General features: G+C 52.7%; 1 protein-coding gene across 8 annotated transcripts in view; it reads left to right on the forward strand.

Moving 5' to 3' along the window:
• Window positions 1–369: 369 nt before the first annotated feature.
• The window catches only part of INCENP (inner centromere protein), a 30319-nt gene continuing 14759 nt past the window's right edge, over window positions 370–15929 (forward strand). For 4 of the 8 annotated variants that reach the window (XM_001151913.7, XM_024347202.3, XM_063784139.1 and 1 more), the window contains exons 1-7: window positions 382–541; window positions 4503–4653; window positions 5124–5237; window positions 6131–6939; window positions 14186–14237; window positions 15067–15124; window positions 15242–15359. In XM_001151913.7, coding sequence (XP_001151913.3) covers window positions 4514–4653; window positions 5124–5237; window positions 6131–6939; window positions 14186–14237; window positions 15067–15124; window positions 15242–15359 — 1291 coding nt within the window. In that variant the 5' untranslated portion in view covers window positions 382–541; window positions 4503–4513. Of the gene's footprint in view, window positions 542–4502; window positions 4654–5123; window positions 5238–6130; window positions 6940–14185; window positions 14238–15066; window positions 15125–15241; window positions 15360–15929 lie in introns of those variants that run through there. The other 4 variants (XM_016921049.4, XM_016921052.4, XM_054662344.2 and 1 more) reach the window with 3 other exon arrangements.

Below are 15929 nucleotides of genomic sequence, written 5' to 3' on the forward strand. Positions count from 1 at the left end.
AGCTGCTCTTTCAGCAATGTAAGTATATACATACATGTTTTTATGAGGAAAAAAAAGCAGCAGAGATCAGAAGACTGCCACCGTGCTTGGAGAAGAAAGAAAGCCGCGCGTGGCCTTCGCAGTGCTCGCCGGGACTCGTAGTTCCAGGTCTGCGGGCTCCTCCCAGGCGGGGATCTACTTCCTCTCTCGGCCGCGGCCGGAGCACCCGGAAGCTGAGGGGGCGTAAAGTCTTTCGCTTCCTTTCCCCGCCTCTTAGTCCCGCAGATTGCTAGTCGACATGGCCAATAGGAGGGCTGACTGGTACTTCCTGTTATTTGATTGGCTTAAAATTTTGCAACCGCCCGGACAAACTTGCCGAGGATTGGCTGAACCTTCAGTTTTGAAAATCATAGATTTCGCCCGCGCTGCGCCGCCTGGTTGCTCCTCCCGTGCGGTGAGTCCCGAAGGCCCGGAGCCAAGTGGGTCTGGGCAAGCGGGGCCTTACCTAGGGATACCACCGGACTTGGATCGGAGCAGCCTTCAGGGGACGTGGCGCAGTCGAGTGAGTGCGCGTGGGCGTGGGGATTGAGGGGTGGTTCGCGATTTTTTCCCCGGTCCTCTGCTCCGTCCCTGTCGACTCCGGACCAGGGTCGTGACTCCCCACCCCAGCCCCTGGCTACCTGGGCATATGAGGGTCACCTCTTCCAAGTGGCGAGGTCGCCTGCCTTGGTTCTCGGGCCCGAGAGGCCTCCCACCCTTTCCACCTAGGCCCTCAGCTTCCTAGAGCATAGCCCCGTTCCCTCCGCTCCCGGCTGCTTGGCACTTTGTTTTGTGCCTGTGAGGATTAGTGTTGACTTGGACGCGCAGGAAGCCCGAAACCAACCCGGTTGTTTGGCGGAATGATGCCAGATGGCATTTCTGTGCAGTTAAACCCCTCTCTCAACGCCCCCGCCCCCAGCTGAGCAGCATTTTAAACTGACCATTTCCGGAGGCTGGGCCGCCCCTTGTCACTCCCCAAGCCTGTTCGCTGTCAGCGGTTCAGTTTCATTCAGCTAACATGGGCTGCTCGAGGGGTTGCCCAGAGCCAAGACTGGGCGCCTGCCTTTCAGAAGTTGATATCTAGAAGGCGGTATAGCCCGTGGTTAAGGGCACGGTTCTATTTATGCCCCTGATTTACCGGCTGATTTTGACTTCTCTTTGCCTCAATTTCCTCATCTGCCCATGCGTATCCTCAAGGTTGTGGTGAGAATTAAATGAGATGATGTCTGACTCGGGCATGGAGTATGACTCAGTAAATGGGAGCAGCTGCTATGCGCTTTCTGCACAGAGGTGTGGTAGGCGCCCAACTTACAGTACCCTGAAAAGGACAGGAGTCATAGAGGAGGACGATGGGGCCTTCAGTCTGGTGTATGGTGTGGAAGAAGTGTTGGAGAGGAGGAAGACTGGAGAGTGTCTCCCTCGGTGAGGTGTTGAGTGCTCTTTATCTGTGTGCAGGTGCTTACATGGGTTGAAGAAGAGATTTTTGCTGCTCTTCCAGGAGCCTGATTCTTGGTACACTGATTCCTTCTTTTTCAGGGTCACCTCTGTTTTAACTTACGGTAACCCTTTTTAAATGGTTGCGCTAAGGTCTGCTAGAAGCAAACCTCCCCGTGAAAGAAGTCCAATTGCTTTCATGGACTTTGTGAAAGAAGCTCTCATCCACGTTGCCCATTTGAACAAATACTTTTTAAAAAGTTAGCCAGTTGTTGCTTTTCTCTGCAAACCTTTGGCTTCCTTAAACAGTTTTCTCTTTTCTGGCCTGAGGTCCTGCGCTTTGCCAGGGCTGTGGTCTGGGTGCAGAAGGGTTAGGGGAAGGTGAAGGATGACAGTGAAAAGGGCTTGCCCATGATTGGCTGGCTGCAGAGCCGAGGTTTCAGCCCAAAGCCTGTACGATCCTGCCCATTTGGCCCTGCCCTGATTATTGCTGCCCTTGGCATCTGGGAACAGGGGTTTTGAACATGTGTTGGTCAGTTCTAACCTGTGCAGATTAAGTTTATTTGGTGCCCTTTGTGTGGTGGGATGAGCACCTATAGGATGTTTATTTCTAGGTGTAGAGTTGATGGGTGGATTAATTCATTTAACAAATAGTCCTTGTTGCCAGGCACTGCTGTGCTCTGGGCATTCAACGATGAGCAAGACAGACAGGGGTTTGCCCTCAGAGAGCAATTGTTTAGTGGGCAGGGACAGGCAGTAAGCAACAGATAAACAAGCACGCAAGTGCTCTGCAGAGAATTACAATCAATGAATGGGATCATGGCTGGGGCTACTTTAGATTGGTTTTCAGGTTTTCCTGAGGATCTGAGATCCAAGCCATGAGGAGTGAGCCATACAAAATGCGAGACAATGTTCCAGACGCAGGGCAGAGCTTGTTGAGGAACAAAGACTACTGTGTCCTTGAATCAAGCCTGAGGAAGTCCCATGAGACTGAAACTTGACCTGGTGCTACGCCCTGTGAGGGATCAAGGGGTCAGCAATTTATCCCTTCCTTACAAGACCTTCCATTGTAGGTAGGAGGCTGAGCTGTGCATGGTTTTTTTTTTTTTTGAGACAGAGTCTCCCTCTGTCGCCTAGGCTGGAGTGCAGTGGTGTGATCTTGGCTCATTGCAGCCTCTGCCTCCTAGGTTCAAGCGATTCTCCTGCGTCAGCCTCCTGAGTAGCTGGGATTATAGGCGTGCACCACCACACACGGCTAATTTTTTTGTATCTTTAGTAGAGACTGGGTTTCACCACGTTGGCCAGGCTGGTCTTGAACTCCTGACCTCGTGATCTGCCCACTTCGGCCTTCTAAAGTGCTGGGATTACAGGTGTGAGTCACCGTGCCCGGCCGGTTCTTGGTTTTAAAGAGGTAAGTCAGGATGGTGGATCACTGCCATTGACTTGAGGCATGCAGTCTGTTGTTATGGCTTATGACCACCACCCATTCATTTGTTCTTTCACTCATTCACCTGTTGGGATATTTAATGAGCCCCTGTTGTGATGTAGTAGAATATGGTTGTCTCTTGGAATCTTCAGGGGATTGGTTCCAGGACCTCCTTTGGATACCAAAATCCACAGATGTTCAAGTCCCTGATATAAAATGACAGTATTTGCATATAACCTACACACATCCTCCTGTATACTTTATATCTCTATATTACTTATAACACCTAATATGATGTAAAAGCTATGCAAGTAGTTGTTATACTGTATTATTAGGGAATAATGACAAGGGAAAAGAGTCTATACATGTTCAGTACAGATGCAGCTCTTTTTCAAATATTTTCCACTGGTGGTTGATTGCATCCATGGATGTGGAACTCACAGGTATGGAGGGCTGATTGTACTTCTTCCTTGCTTGAGGTTTTTGTAATGGCTATCAAGTTTTTTGTTTTGTTTTGTTTTTTTGAGACAGTCTCGCTGCGACGCCCAGGCTGGGGTGCAATGGCGTGATCTTGGCTCACTGCAACCTCCACTTCCTTAGTTCAAGTGATTCTCCAGGCTCAGCCTCCCAAGTAGCTGGGATTACAGGCGCACACCACCATGACCGGCTAATTGTTTTTGTATTTCTAGTAGAGTTGGGGTTTCACCACATTGGCCAGGCTGGTTTTGAACTCCTGACCTCATGTGATCTACCTGCCTCGGCCTCCCAAAGCGCTGGGATTACGGGTGTGAACCACTGCGCCCGGCTGGTTATCAAGTTTTAAGGAGGATACCTGAGCTGCTAGTTTTATAAGAAAGTGAGAAAAAACTGTTTTTGTGTTTTCTCTTGCTCAATGCTTGTAGGCAAGTTTTCTTAAAAGCAAGATATTGCTTACTGTTCCCTCCTTGTTCTATTTATGCTCCATTTGGAGGGCATTTCAGCTCAAGGGAGAGGGGTGTGGGAGGCCCCTTGAGGGCATATCTCTGGATCACTACTTTCTCACTCATTCCTTTGGAACACAGAATCTCTTCTGCTCACTGGCCTCTCAAAGAGGCAGTTGGGTTTGATGTTCTTTGGCCTGATGTCTGGAGTCAGCTTGTATGTAGTGCAGGGTGGCTGTGTCTTAGCCCTTACTTAACCATGAGTAGTAAGATGAGGGCCTACTGGAGAGCGAGAGCAGGACTGTGTTTGGGCAGGGAGTGAGGGGCCCTGGGGTGGCCAGGAAGACAGATGGCAGTGCCCTGTCGTCTTAAGCCCAGAAAAGGCCATTTGTAAGGAGGACTGTCAATGTCAGAATTGGTTGGGAACTGTGGACTTATGGGGACAGTCATGCTGGCGGGGGGGTGGGGACAGGGAGGTATTTGAAGAGTGTGAGTGGAAGGGCTTCTCTTTGTAGAGATGAGGCTAGGGGATGAGTGTTTGGAATTCTGCAGCTCTGGGGAGTGGCTGTGAGCAGAGAGGGGCCCTGGTTCGGGCACTGGGTGTTTGTGGTGGTTGTGGGTCGGATGGGTATTGCAGCTTGGAGAAAGCCCCAGACCCGTACCCTGGGCCCCTAACTTGTGCCTCTTGTCCCTGCCTTCACCAGACAGAGCCACCATGGGGACGACGGCCCCAGGGCCCATTCACCTGCTGGAGCTATGTGACCAGAAGCTCATGGAGTTTCTCTGCAACATGGATAATAAGGACTTGGTGTGGCTTGAGGAGATCCAAGAGGAGGCCGAGCGCATGTTCACCAGGTGAAGACAGGGGCACAGTGAGAGGCTGGGAACACCAGGGCCTGTCTGGGCTGCTTTGGTCTTGGGGACACAACAGCCCCTCGTCCCCGCCTACCTGGCAAAACAGACAGCCTGTCAGGGCTCCCTGCTGTATACTGTGTGTGCAGTGTGCTGGGGGCCTGACCTAGTGTCATGGGAAGAGGCAGCAGGAGAGATCCAGTCCCTTGCCTATTCGCCATCGTTGCTGGCTGGGCCTCTCAGGGTATGTGGCAATGGACGTGTGCCTGGGAGCTTGCTTCCCTGCCATGTCTCCAGGAGGAAGCCCTGAGTGCCCGCAGGTGACTTGCACATGGCCTTGGAGAGCTCACTTGGTGCTGGACACCCCAGCTTGACCTGTCGCTGCCAGGAAATGGGCAGGGGCCAGGCTGGGTGGGAGAGGGGACCAGTGGTTCCCAGGCAGCCTCGAGTGACACCCTCCTTGTGCCAAACAGAGAATTCAGCAAAGAGCCAGAGCTGATGCCCAAAACACCTTCTCAGAAGAACCGACGGAAGAAGAGATGGATTTCTTATGTTCAGGATGAAAACAGAGATCCCATCAGGAGAAGGTAGGAGGGGTTGGGGGAGAGTGAGCTGAGCAGTGGGCTCTGCGGAGGCTTGGTGCCATCTGGGAGTTTGATTCTGAAGGTGTTGATTTGGAAGTAGCAGCCTGTAGGAGGGGTGGTGGGTACCACTGCGGGTACTGCGTGGGCCATGCTGAGAGGGGTTGGGATGCCACAGGGAACTATAGCTTGACCCAAGACCCTGGAGTCCAAATCTGTGGCTGTGTGTTGGGGGTGGGGGTGTTTGATCTGGGCCCTGGAGAATGGGAAAGATTTCCGTAGGTGGGATGAAAAAGAGAAGCCGTCCTTCTGTTAGGTGAGTGTGACCAGGGGTGTAGACCACGTGCCTTGTCCCAGCCGTCATATTGTCATGCTTGTTTTAGTCCCCCTCAGGAATGATTGGGGCTGCAGAGTGCTAGGGAAAGAGGCTGGGTCTTGGGGTTAGGCTTGGGTGTGAACCCCAACTCTGCCCCTTAGCAGAGCAGTACGGCTTTGAATTGAATTTCTGCCTCTCTGAGCCTCCGTTCCTCATCCCTAAAATGGGGATAGTGGTCTCTGCCTCTCAAGGGCGTGCTCTGGATTAAGGCAGAGCGTGTGTAAGGCTTTCAGCAGGGGCTCGGTGTGGTGTAACTTCAGTCAGCCGGAGGTTTGGATGAATATAATCTTCCTAGCCAGTTCTGTGCGGACTGTGGCATGATCCCCAATTTACAGTTAGGAAGACTGCGGCTCAGACAAGAATGGCCTGGGGCCTCATGTGGTGGCAGAATCTGGCCTGGAACCCAGATCTTTTGCCTTCACATTCTCTTATCATACTGTATCCGAGCTGGTGGCTCTTGGAGAGACTGGGTGCCACCCTGTCCTGCTGCCCGTCTCAGCCTCTGCCCTGCTGCCCCTGCCAGGTTATCCCGCAGAAAGTCTCGGAGCAGCCAGCTGAGCTCCCGACGCCTCCGCAGCAAGGACAGTGTAGAGAAGCTGGCTACAATGGTGGGGGAGAACGGCTCCGTCCTGCGGCGTGTGACCCGTGCTGCGGCTGCGGCTGCCGCGGCTACCATGGCATTGGCTGCACCTTCTTCACCCACCCCTGAGTCTCCCACGATGCTGACTAAGAAGCCGGAGGATAACCACACCCAGTGCCAGCTGGTGCCTGTGGTGGAGATCGGCATCAGTGAGCGCCAGAATGCTGAGCAGCATGTCACCCAGCTCATGTCCACCGAGCCTCTGCCCCGCACTCTGTCCCCGACTCCGGCTTCAGCCACAGCTCCAACCTCCCAGGGCATCCCGACATCGGATGAGGAATCAACACCTAAGAAGTCAAAGGCCAGGATACTGGAGTCCATCACAGTGAGCTCCCTGATGGCTACACCCCAGGACCCCAAGGGTCAAGGGGTCGGGACGGGGCGGTCTGTGTCTAAGCTCAGGATTGCGCAGGTCTCCCCTGGCCCACGGGACTCGCCAGCCTTTCCAGACTCTCCATGGCGGGAGCGGGTGCTGGCTCCCATCCTGCCGGATAACTTCTCCACGCCCACGGGCTCTCACATGGACTCTCAATCGGTGCGGCACAGCCCGATCGCCCCGTCTTCCCCGAGTCCCCAAGTCTTAGCCCAGAAGTACTCTCTGGTGGCCAAACAGGAAAGTGTTGTCCGCAGGGCGAGCAGAAGGCTTGCCAAGAAGACTGCCGAAGAGCCAGCTGCCTCTGGCCGCATCATCTGTGAGTCTGGGGGCTTGGCAGTGGCGGGTGGTCCTTGGTGCCAGACTCAGATGGAGGCTTTCTGAGGGATCATCTAGCAAGGAGCTGTCCAGAGAGCTTTCTGCAGTGAGGTAGATGTTACACATCTGTGCTGTCCTGGGATGGTGGCCGCTAGCTGGCCTCATCTGGCGATTGTGTCCTCAAAATGTGGCTAGTGTGATTGAGGAACTGAATTTTAAATTGTATTGCATTCTACTTCTTTTAGATTTAAATAGTTACATGTAGCTAGTGGCTTCCACGTTGGATGGTGCAGGTCTGACCCAACCTACTTGCTTTACAAGTGAGGAAACTGAGCTTCGGGAAGGTCGGCCACCGTGTGGCTGTGGTTACTGGCCATGTTGAGGCTGGAGCCTGGGTCTCTTCCGCAGGGCCAGCTCATTCCTCCCAACCCTATGCTGCAGAGGCCACTTAAATTCACCGGGTTTGCGCGCCGCCTATTGGCGACACTGTGTTTGATCTGGAGGAGGGAATTATGGCAGCAGGCTCCTTCTGGGAGATCAGATGACTGGGCATCTGATGGGAGCCAGGAGGGGGAACCAAGCTGACTCTGGAGCTGGCCAGCCTGGGTCTGAGTGCCGACTCAGCCATTCACCCACCCTGCAGCCTGGGGCAGGTCCTGGAAACTTCACGGGCCTCCACTCCTTGCCTGTCAACTGGGGCTAATCGCGTCACTTCAAAGGGTCGTTGTGAGGTTTTCTTTGGTCACCCCACACAGGGAGTTTAGAAGGGTGCCTGGCATATAGGAAGGACTCGGTAACGTTAGCTGCTCTCTCAGATCTCAGCTTAGGGGGCCATTGCCCACTGGAGCAGGTGTCTGGAGGGGCAGGCTGGCTGCATGAGGAGGTGAATCTGAGCTGGGAGGGTTCTGAAGGATGGCTGCGCTTTTGCTGAGTGGAAAAAAAAATGCGGGGTTATGTGTTATTGGCAGAGGGAACAGCTTGTACGAAGACCCTGATGCCTAAAGCAACAAGTGATGGGTGTCTGGGGCTCATGCTCACACAAGAGCTTGAACTCGACCCCACTGAAGCAAAAGAAGTGGCTTGATGATGGGAAAGTGAGGGAAATAGGGAGACCAGATAGGAGGCTGCTGTAAGGATGCAGGCAGAGGACGGGCGAAGCAGCAGATTGGTGGCGAGGATAGGCCAGGATTTATCTTTTTTTTTTTTTTGATACAGAGTCTCGCTCTGTTGCCCAGGCTGGAGTGCAATGGCACGATCTCGGCTCACTGCAACCTCTGCATACATCTCAGGTTCAAGCAATTCTCCTGCCTCAGTCTCCCGAGTAGCAGGGATTACAAGCGCCCGCCACCACACCAGGCTAATTTTTGTGTTTTTGTTTTTTAGTAGAGATGGGGTTTCACCATGTTGGCCAGGCTGGTTTCGAACTCCTGGCCTCAAGTGATTCACCCGCCTCAGCCTCCCAAAGTGCCGGGATTACAAGTGTGAGCTACTGCGCCCAGCCCAGGTTTTATCTCAACGCATATTAAATAGTAGCTGGCATCTGCCTGGCACTTTAAGATTTATAAAAGGAAAGGTTATTTCATTTGGTCCTTACAGCAGCATTGTTAGCTTGTGAGGAATTTTTCACTTTACAGAGGAGGAAACTGAGGCTTAAGGAGGCCATGGAGTCTGTAAATCGGGAAGCTGGGGCTTGAGCGCTGTGTGTTTCATTCTGTCCAGAAAGTCAGATGCTTGCAGAAGAGGCTTTGTACAAGGCCGCAGGGCAGGGCCTGTCAGGCAGGGGAGGGCACCTCACCTTGGCAGCTTTCTCTCTGCCTGAGTCACACTGCCTGGGGACGGGCCTGCTCCAGGGTTTGGGGTGACATACTCTGGGGCGTGTGCAGATGTGCAGTCTGCCACACTGTCTATTTCTGGATTCTCAGAAGGATCTAAATGGTTCTGATCTGTTTTGGAGATTTTCTCAGGCCTGGATCTGATCTTGGGAAGGGGCTTCAAGGGGGCAGGTGAGCCTGGGCCTGTAGAGGGAGGGCCAGGCAGGGTTGCAGAGAATCTCTGGAGACCTTTGGAGCAGACATCCAGATCTGCAGCTCTCATGCCCTTCCATCACTCTTCCCTCTCTGTCTACCCTTTCCCTGCCCATGAATGGGCTTCTGATTTGACTGGTGCATGTTACCTGGGTCTGTCTGACTCCCAGCCCAGCATCATCTCTCCTCTTGAGGGGGTGGAGGAGAGAGAGGAGGATACAGGATCTAGGATCTGGAGTCACACAGACCCTGGGTGACCTTGGGCACACCCCTTCTCTCAACCTCAGCTTTTCTGTGAAATGGCGATAACACTTGCTTTGAATGTGAATAGATAACTCATCTTAGTGCTTGAGTGTAGTGGATACTCAGTACATCTTATTTGACAAAACTCACCAATGGCTGATGCTCAGTTTGGGTGCGACAAGGCCGACCCCTAGTGAGGAGCTGCAAGGGTGTCAGGGAGTGGGGCGGTGACAGGGAAGGAGGCTTCCTGGGGGTCTTCCTGATACCAGGCTCTGGGAGAGCTCTCGGGCAGCTCCAAGGTGGGGTCTTGGTTTGGGTGTTCCCCACGAGCAGCCCTTGACACAAGGATTTGAGTTCAATTTGTTAATTTTTGGGAAATTAACAAATTTAATTTCCCAAAAATTAAATTCGGGATGGGAAGGAAACACCTGCACCACAGGAATGGAAAAATGAGATAGGAAAAAAAGCCAGCAGTCAGCGTGGGTGGAGGGGGCTTCTGGAAGCCAGAGTGTGGCCCCGGGGCGTGGAACTGCTGTGTGTCAGCAGGAATCCCCTGCCTCCTGGCCTGGTGCGCACCTGCCTGCGGGGCCCATCGGGCAGCAGTTCTGAAGTGGATAGGAAGGGACAGGCCCACTGCCTCAGGACTCCACCTTGGGGCGTTCGAGCCACCTCTGCATTGGAGAACAGTCCTTCCATCCCTCTGCCAGTGCTTAGGCCACTTCCCTACCACCAGACCAGCTCTGAGGCCTGAATGGTGTGCAGATGGCACTTAGCATTCCAGAGAATGCTTGTGCTGGTGGGAGAGCCATGTAGTCACATGGGCGTCTTCATCAGGGAGCACGTGAGCTGGGATGACACAGCATGGGGAGATGAGGAGGATGTATCTTCTGGGTATAAACCCCTTAAATGGGGGTCATCACCACCCATGACTGTCAGCCCGGCGCTGCAGCTGCTCCCACCACCTCCCCAAACCTGGCTGCTATACCCAGGAAGGGTCCTGGCTTCCCTTCTCTGTGCCTGGCCTGTTGTCTTCCCTCTTTTCCTGAGACCCTGTGCACCCCAACCTCCTGCTGGCCACCTCCCAGCCTGAACTCTGACCAAGCCCCCATGGCTCAGGATGCGCCAGCTCAGCTACCTTCTCTCTGTTCCCCAAAAAAGCCTCTTTTTTTCCTGCCTCGTGGCCTTGGCCCTCCTTCTCCCTAGACCAGTGGCACTGGGAACAGGCATGCTCCCAGCTAGGAAGAAGCCGGGGACATAAAGCTGGCAGCTGTGGTGAGGATACCAGGGTGAGTGCTGAGGGTGAGGGACCCGGGCTTCCTGTTTTTAATGATTAAGCCTCAGCCTCAAAAAGCTTTTGACAGCCTGGACAACATGGCCAGACCCTATCTCTACCAAAATGGAAAAAATTAGCCAGGTATGGTGGCATGTGCCTGTAGTCCCAGCTACTCAGGAGGCTGAGATGGGAGGATTGCTTGAACCCAGGAGGTCGAGGCTGCACTGAGCTGAGATTGTGCCACTGCACTCCAGCCTAGGTGACAGTGAGACTCTGTTAAAAAAAAAAAAAAAAAAAAAACTTTGATTATGAGGTTATATCTATTGATTGTTACTGTATTAAAAATTAAAACTGAGGAGTTTAAAAGTATTTTAAATATTAATATTTTATATGAATATTTAGTACTTTAAAGATTTTTAAACATTGTTTAATATTTTAACATTATAAAATGCAAGTACCAAGCCTATCACCTGTTTACATTAAGACTTTTTATGAAAAAATAACTTTTCCAAAACAAAAATGTACTGAAGAGACTGGCGTTATTCTACATTTTGCAAATCTCTTTATTGTATGACTTTAAATAAGCCACATTCTGCGTTTGATCTGTTGTTGCATTGTGTTGTTTGGGTTAAAGTAACTGAAGAACTGGACGGGCGAGGTGGCTCACACCTGTAATCCCAGCACATTGGGAGGCCAAGGTGGGCGGATCATGAGGTTAAGAGATTGAGACCGTCTTGGCCAACATGGTGAAACCCTGTCTCTACTGAAAATACAAAAAATTATCTGGGCGTGGTGGCACGTGCCTGTAGTCCCAGCTACTCAGGAAGCTGAGGCAGGAGGATTGCTTGAAACCGGGAGGTGGAGGTTGCAGTGAGCTGAATTCACGCCACTTCACTCCAGCCTGGGTGATAGAGTGAGACTCTGTCTCAAAAAAAAAAGTAGCTGAAGAACATCTGGCCTCACATAGACGTGTAGTTGGGAAAGGGAGGAGTATCTTCATAGCTTTTTCAGATAATTATGCATATTCTTTGTTATCAGGACCAGCGCAAGAAGTGGTAGTTCTTAAAGGTTTGTTGTGGTGTGGAATCTGAAACCATGTTGCTGATTCCACACGGGTCTACCTTGCACTTTGTTTTGTGTTTTTTTGTTTTGTTTTGTTTTTGAGATGAAATCTCACTCTGTCGCCCAGGCTGGAGTGCAGTGGTGCGATCTCAGCTCACTGCAACCTCTGCCTCCCGGTTCAAGTGATTCTCTTGCCGCAGCCTCCCGAGTAGCTGGGATTACAGGTGCCCACCGATGCCCGGATAATTTTTGTCTTTTCAGTAGAGACGGGGTTTCACCATGTTGCCAGGCTGGTCTCAAACTCCTGACCTCAAATCATCTGTCCGCCTCGGCTTCCCAAAGTGCTGGGATTACAGGCGTGAGCCACCACAACTGGCCACACTTTGAATGGATCTTTTAGATGTATGTGATTTCATAACCACATACATCGATCATTTCGAAAATATTGTTTCACCAAGTTATGCACGTCTTCCAACTGTTGACACCCTTCATTATATAATATCCTAAAAAAGCACATTTGTTTTCTGACCTCATCAGAAAAGTCCTTAGATATTAGGATGCTGTGACCCTGCTGGTGGTGGATACGCACTTTTCAAAATTCTACTCTTGGATTCGTTTTGGCTCAATTTTTTTTTCTTTTTGAGATGGAGTCTTGCTCTGTTGCCCAGGCTGGAGTGCAGTGGCACAATCTCAGCTCACTGCAAGCTCCGCCTCCCGGGTTCACGCCATTCTCCTGCCTCAGCCTCCCGAGTAGCTGGGACTACAGGCGCCCACCACTACGCCCGGCTAATTTTTTGTATTTTTAGTAGAGACGGGGTTTCACCGTGGTCTCGATCTCCTGACCTAGTGATCCACCCGCCTCGGCCTCCCAAAGTGCTGGGATTACAGGCGTGAGCCTCCGCACCCAGCCTTGGCCCAATTTTTAAATTATTGTCAGCACATGGTGTTTTATTTTTGTGATGGATTCACTTCATTGACTTGTGAAAAAATGTCTTCCAGATACCCAAGACTGAATAACCATTGTCAGTCGTTCTTTTAATTAATAATAGTGGTTCAGGTGAAAAAGTGGCTAGTGCAGCTGGCAGCTTAGAGACGAGCGCTTTTCACAGAGAGTTGGGTTTGCAGCAACAGGCATTGTGCACACTTCCCACCTCAGCACACAGAAGAGTAGAATGGCATGTACTTGAGTTTAGATTTAGTAAAATTAGGACTTTTGCAGGCGCAGTGGCTCATGCCTGTAATCCCAGCACTTTGGGAGGCTGAGGCAGGTGGTTCACTTGAGGACGAGTTCAAGACCAGCCTGGCCAACATAGCGAAACCCTATCTCTACTAAAAATATAAAAAATTAGCTGGGTGTGGTGGTACGTGCCTGTAATTCCAGCTACTTGGGAGGCTGAGGCACCAGAATCCCTTGAACCCATGAGGTGGAGGTTGCAGTGAGCTGAGATTGCGCCACTGCATTCAGCCTGAGTGACAGAGTGAGAGTCTGTCTCAAAAAAAGAAAAAAAATTAGTACTTTTTACACCTTCATCAAGGACATTCCTCAGTGAAACTGGACATCTCTCCTTCCCGTGAGTGTGTGGTCCGAGGATAGTGTTTGATGCTCTGGCCTTGACTGGGGCTGAGGCTTCAGCAGCTAGTTCCTCATTGCTTTTGTGCCATCAGGGCAAATGTCAACATAGTGAAAGGGAAAGTAACATTTTAGTATCATAATTTTAGTATCATGATTAGTTATGACCTCGTGGATCCCCCATGGGTCTCAAGGACGTCCAAGGGTCAGAGGATGCAAGCTGAGAACCACTGGCCTGGACATCCTCCTCCTTTGTAAACTCCTCCAGGCCAGCTCAGGTCCCCCCATCATAGGCTTTTAAAATTCTCTGCTCTGGACCAGGCGCGGTGGCTCACGCCTGTAATCCCAGCACTTTGGGAGGCCGAGGCGGGTGGATCACTTGAGGTCAGGAGTTCGAGACCAGACTGGCCAACATGGTGAAACCCTGTCTCTACTAAAAATACAAAAATTAGCCGGAAGTCGCTTGAACCCAGGAGGCAGTGGTTGCAGTGAGCTGAGATTGTTCCACTACACACCAGCCTGGGCAACAGAGCAAGACTCCGTCTCAAAAAAAAGAAAAAAAATTTCTCTGCTCTGTTCCATCATTGCCCATGCTGGTGTTGTTGATAGGACTATTTGATGATTGTTATCTAGACCAGATGGTGGTTCTGTTTTGCTCACCATTGGGGTCCTGGGGCCTGGCCCAGGTCCCAGTACACTGTAGACACTTGATGAATATTTGTTGACAGAATAAGCTGCTTTGTGTTGGGCCCCATGCTGGGAGTTTGGGGCCTGGAGCTGCAGCAAACATTGTCCCTCTTCTCAAGATATTCCCAGCCCAGTGAAGGTGCCCAGCCGTGCTCTCAGATGGGCATGGGAAGACCATCTGGGAAGCAGCCGGGGACATGAAGCCAGCAGCTCCGATAAGGACACTAGGATGAGTGCTGAGGGGAGGGTCCTGGGCATGGTGGGGGCTCCACGGCTAGTGATGGGAGCAGTGGCCAGGCCCTTGCTGGAACCCGGTCCCCTGGACCCCTTAGAGTGGGACCTGTGTAGTCTCTGATGAGATCTTTTGTGCCTTTCTTTTCCCCCTCAGGTCACAGTTACCTGGAGAGGCTCCTGAATGTTGAGGTGCCCCAGAAAGTTGGGTGAGTTCAGTTCCAGAGCTTCGGAGGTAGGCAGGGCACACCGGGACAGGGAGCCAAGGTGAGCACCAGGGCTGGAAGCAATTCCTGGGCTGAGTCTTCCCCACTGAGCCTTGACCGCCCAGGAGCTGCCCCGTTTTCCCTGTCTGACCAGGCAGTGAGTGATGTGGGTGTTGGCCGCCTGGTCTCCTTGCAGCGCCCGTCAGCGTTGCTGGTTGCCTGGCTAGACCTGACCCTGGGGCGTGGGCTCCAGAGGTTGGGGGTGAGGCAGGGCTGCCAGGAAGAGCTACATTCAAACTGGCTGGGGTAGGATAGGAGTGCTCCAGGATTACACCCAGTGCTGCTTCGGGCCAGGACACAGACTCCTTTTCCTGAAGGCCGTGTCCTGCCATCACTAAAACCAGCCCCCTCCCTCCTTGCTGCAGAGCAGAGGGTTTGTTCTTGGGACGGGGAAACAGGGTGACTGGGCAGACCTGCTGGCCTTGCCAGCCCCATGGTGAATAGAGAACAGACCACAAAAGAGACGCAGCTCACCTGGGCCCAAGAGGTGGAGGCGGAGCTGAGGACAGGGCTCACATCCTGAGCCAGCTCTGTGGTGGGGTGCCAGGGAGATGAAGCCACATTCTGAAGCTGACATCCCTCGTCTGTCCATGGAGCCATTGCCGGGAGCTGCCATCCTCCTATCCCACAGGGGGCTGTGGGTTCGTGGCCCTGGCCAGGGCACCTTGTGTTGACCTCTTGGGTCCCCATCCCTAGAATGGTAGAGGGACTCCCTAGGGGGAGGGCTTGGACTAGCTGGGCAGTCCCCTCAGAGTCCCTCTTCTGTTTTCAGTTCTGAGCAGAAGGAACCCCCCGAGGAGGCTGAGCCTGTGGCGGCAGCTGAGCCAGAGGTAAGACGGCTGCCTGGGGAAGGGAGGACTCACCTCTGGGGCTCCCGCTCTGCACTGCGGCCATCCTGGGCCTTGGGTTCCAGGTCAAGACCCCTAAAGCCTTGGTTCTTTCCACAGGTCCCTGAGAACAACGGAAATAACTCGTGGCCCCACAATGACACGGAGATTGCCAACAGCACACCCAACCCGAAGCCTGCAGCCAGCAGCCCGGAAACACCCTCTGCAGGGCAGCAAGGTGAGGCTTCCTGACCTGCCGTGTGCAGTGCCCGGAGCCACAGTGGGCCTTGGCAGCCTCGGCCTGACCTTCTCTCTGGGGATAAGGAAGCCCCATTTTCTGGGCCAGTAGGCTAAAGAGAAATTAAACCTGGGGGTGCAGAGATCCCTATTGAGTCTGTAGACTTCACCTCCCACCGTTGGGCTGGAGCTGTCACTGAGTGCAGCATGGGGGGCTGTGGCTGGTTGGGACAGGAAGCAGAGGAAGGGGCTGCATCGGTGTATGGATATGAAGAGGCCAGGTCAAGGCCTTGACCTTGACTGCAGGGGCCAGTGGGAAGAGCTGTGGGCTGGGGATTGAACACCCCACCTGGCCTCCTGTTTTGCCTCCCCCGCCAGCTCCTTTCTGACCTTTGTATGTCCATCCTTGTCTAAAGAGGGCTGGAGAGCAGTGGGTTTGGGAGTGTCCCAGGGTCCTGCTCACATCTCCCTGAGAAGGGTGCCTCTCTCTGGTGGAAAGTGCACTGTAGCTGTGAGATCTTGAACACGGCCTCCTCCTCTTTACGACGTGGTCAGGGACAATGGTCATGCC

The sequence above is a fragment of the Pan troglodytes genome, chromosome 9 (genome assembly GCF_028858775.2).
Source record: "Pan troglodytes isolate AG18354 chromosome 9, NHGRI_mPanTro3-v2.0_pri, whole genome shotgun sequence".
NCBI lineage: Eukaryota > Metazoa > Chordata > Mammalia > Primates > Hominidae > Pan > Pan troglodytes.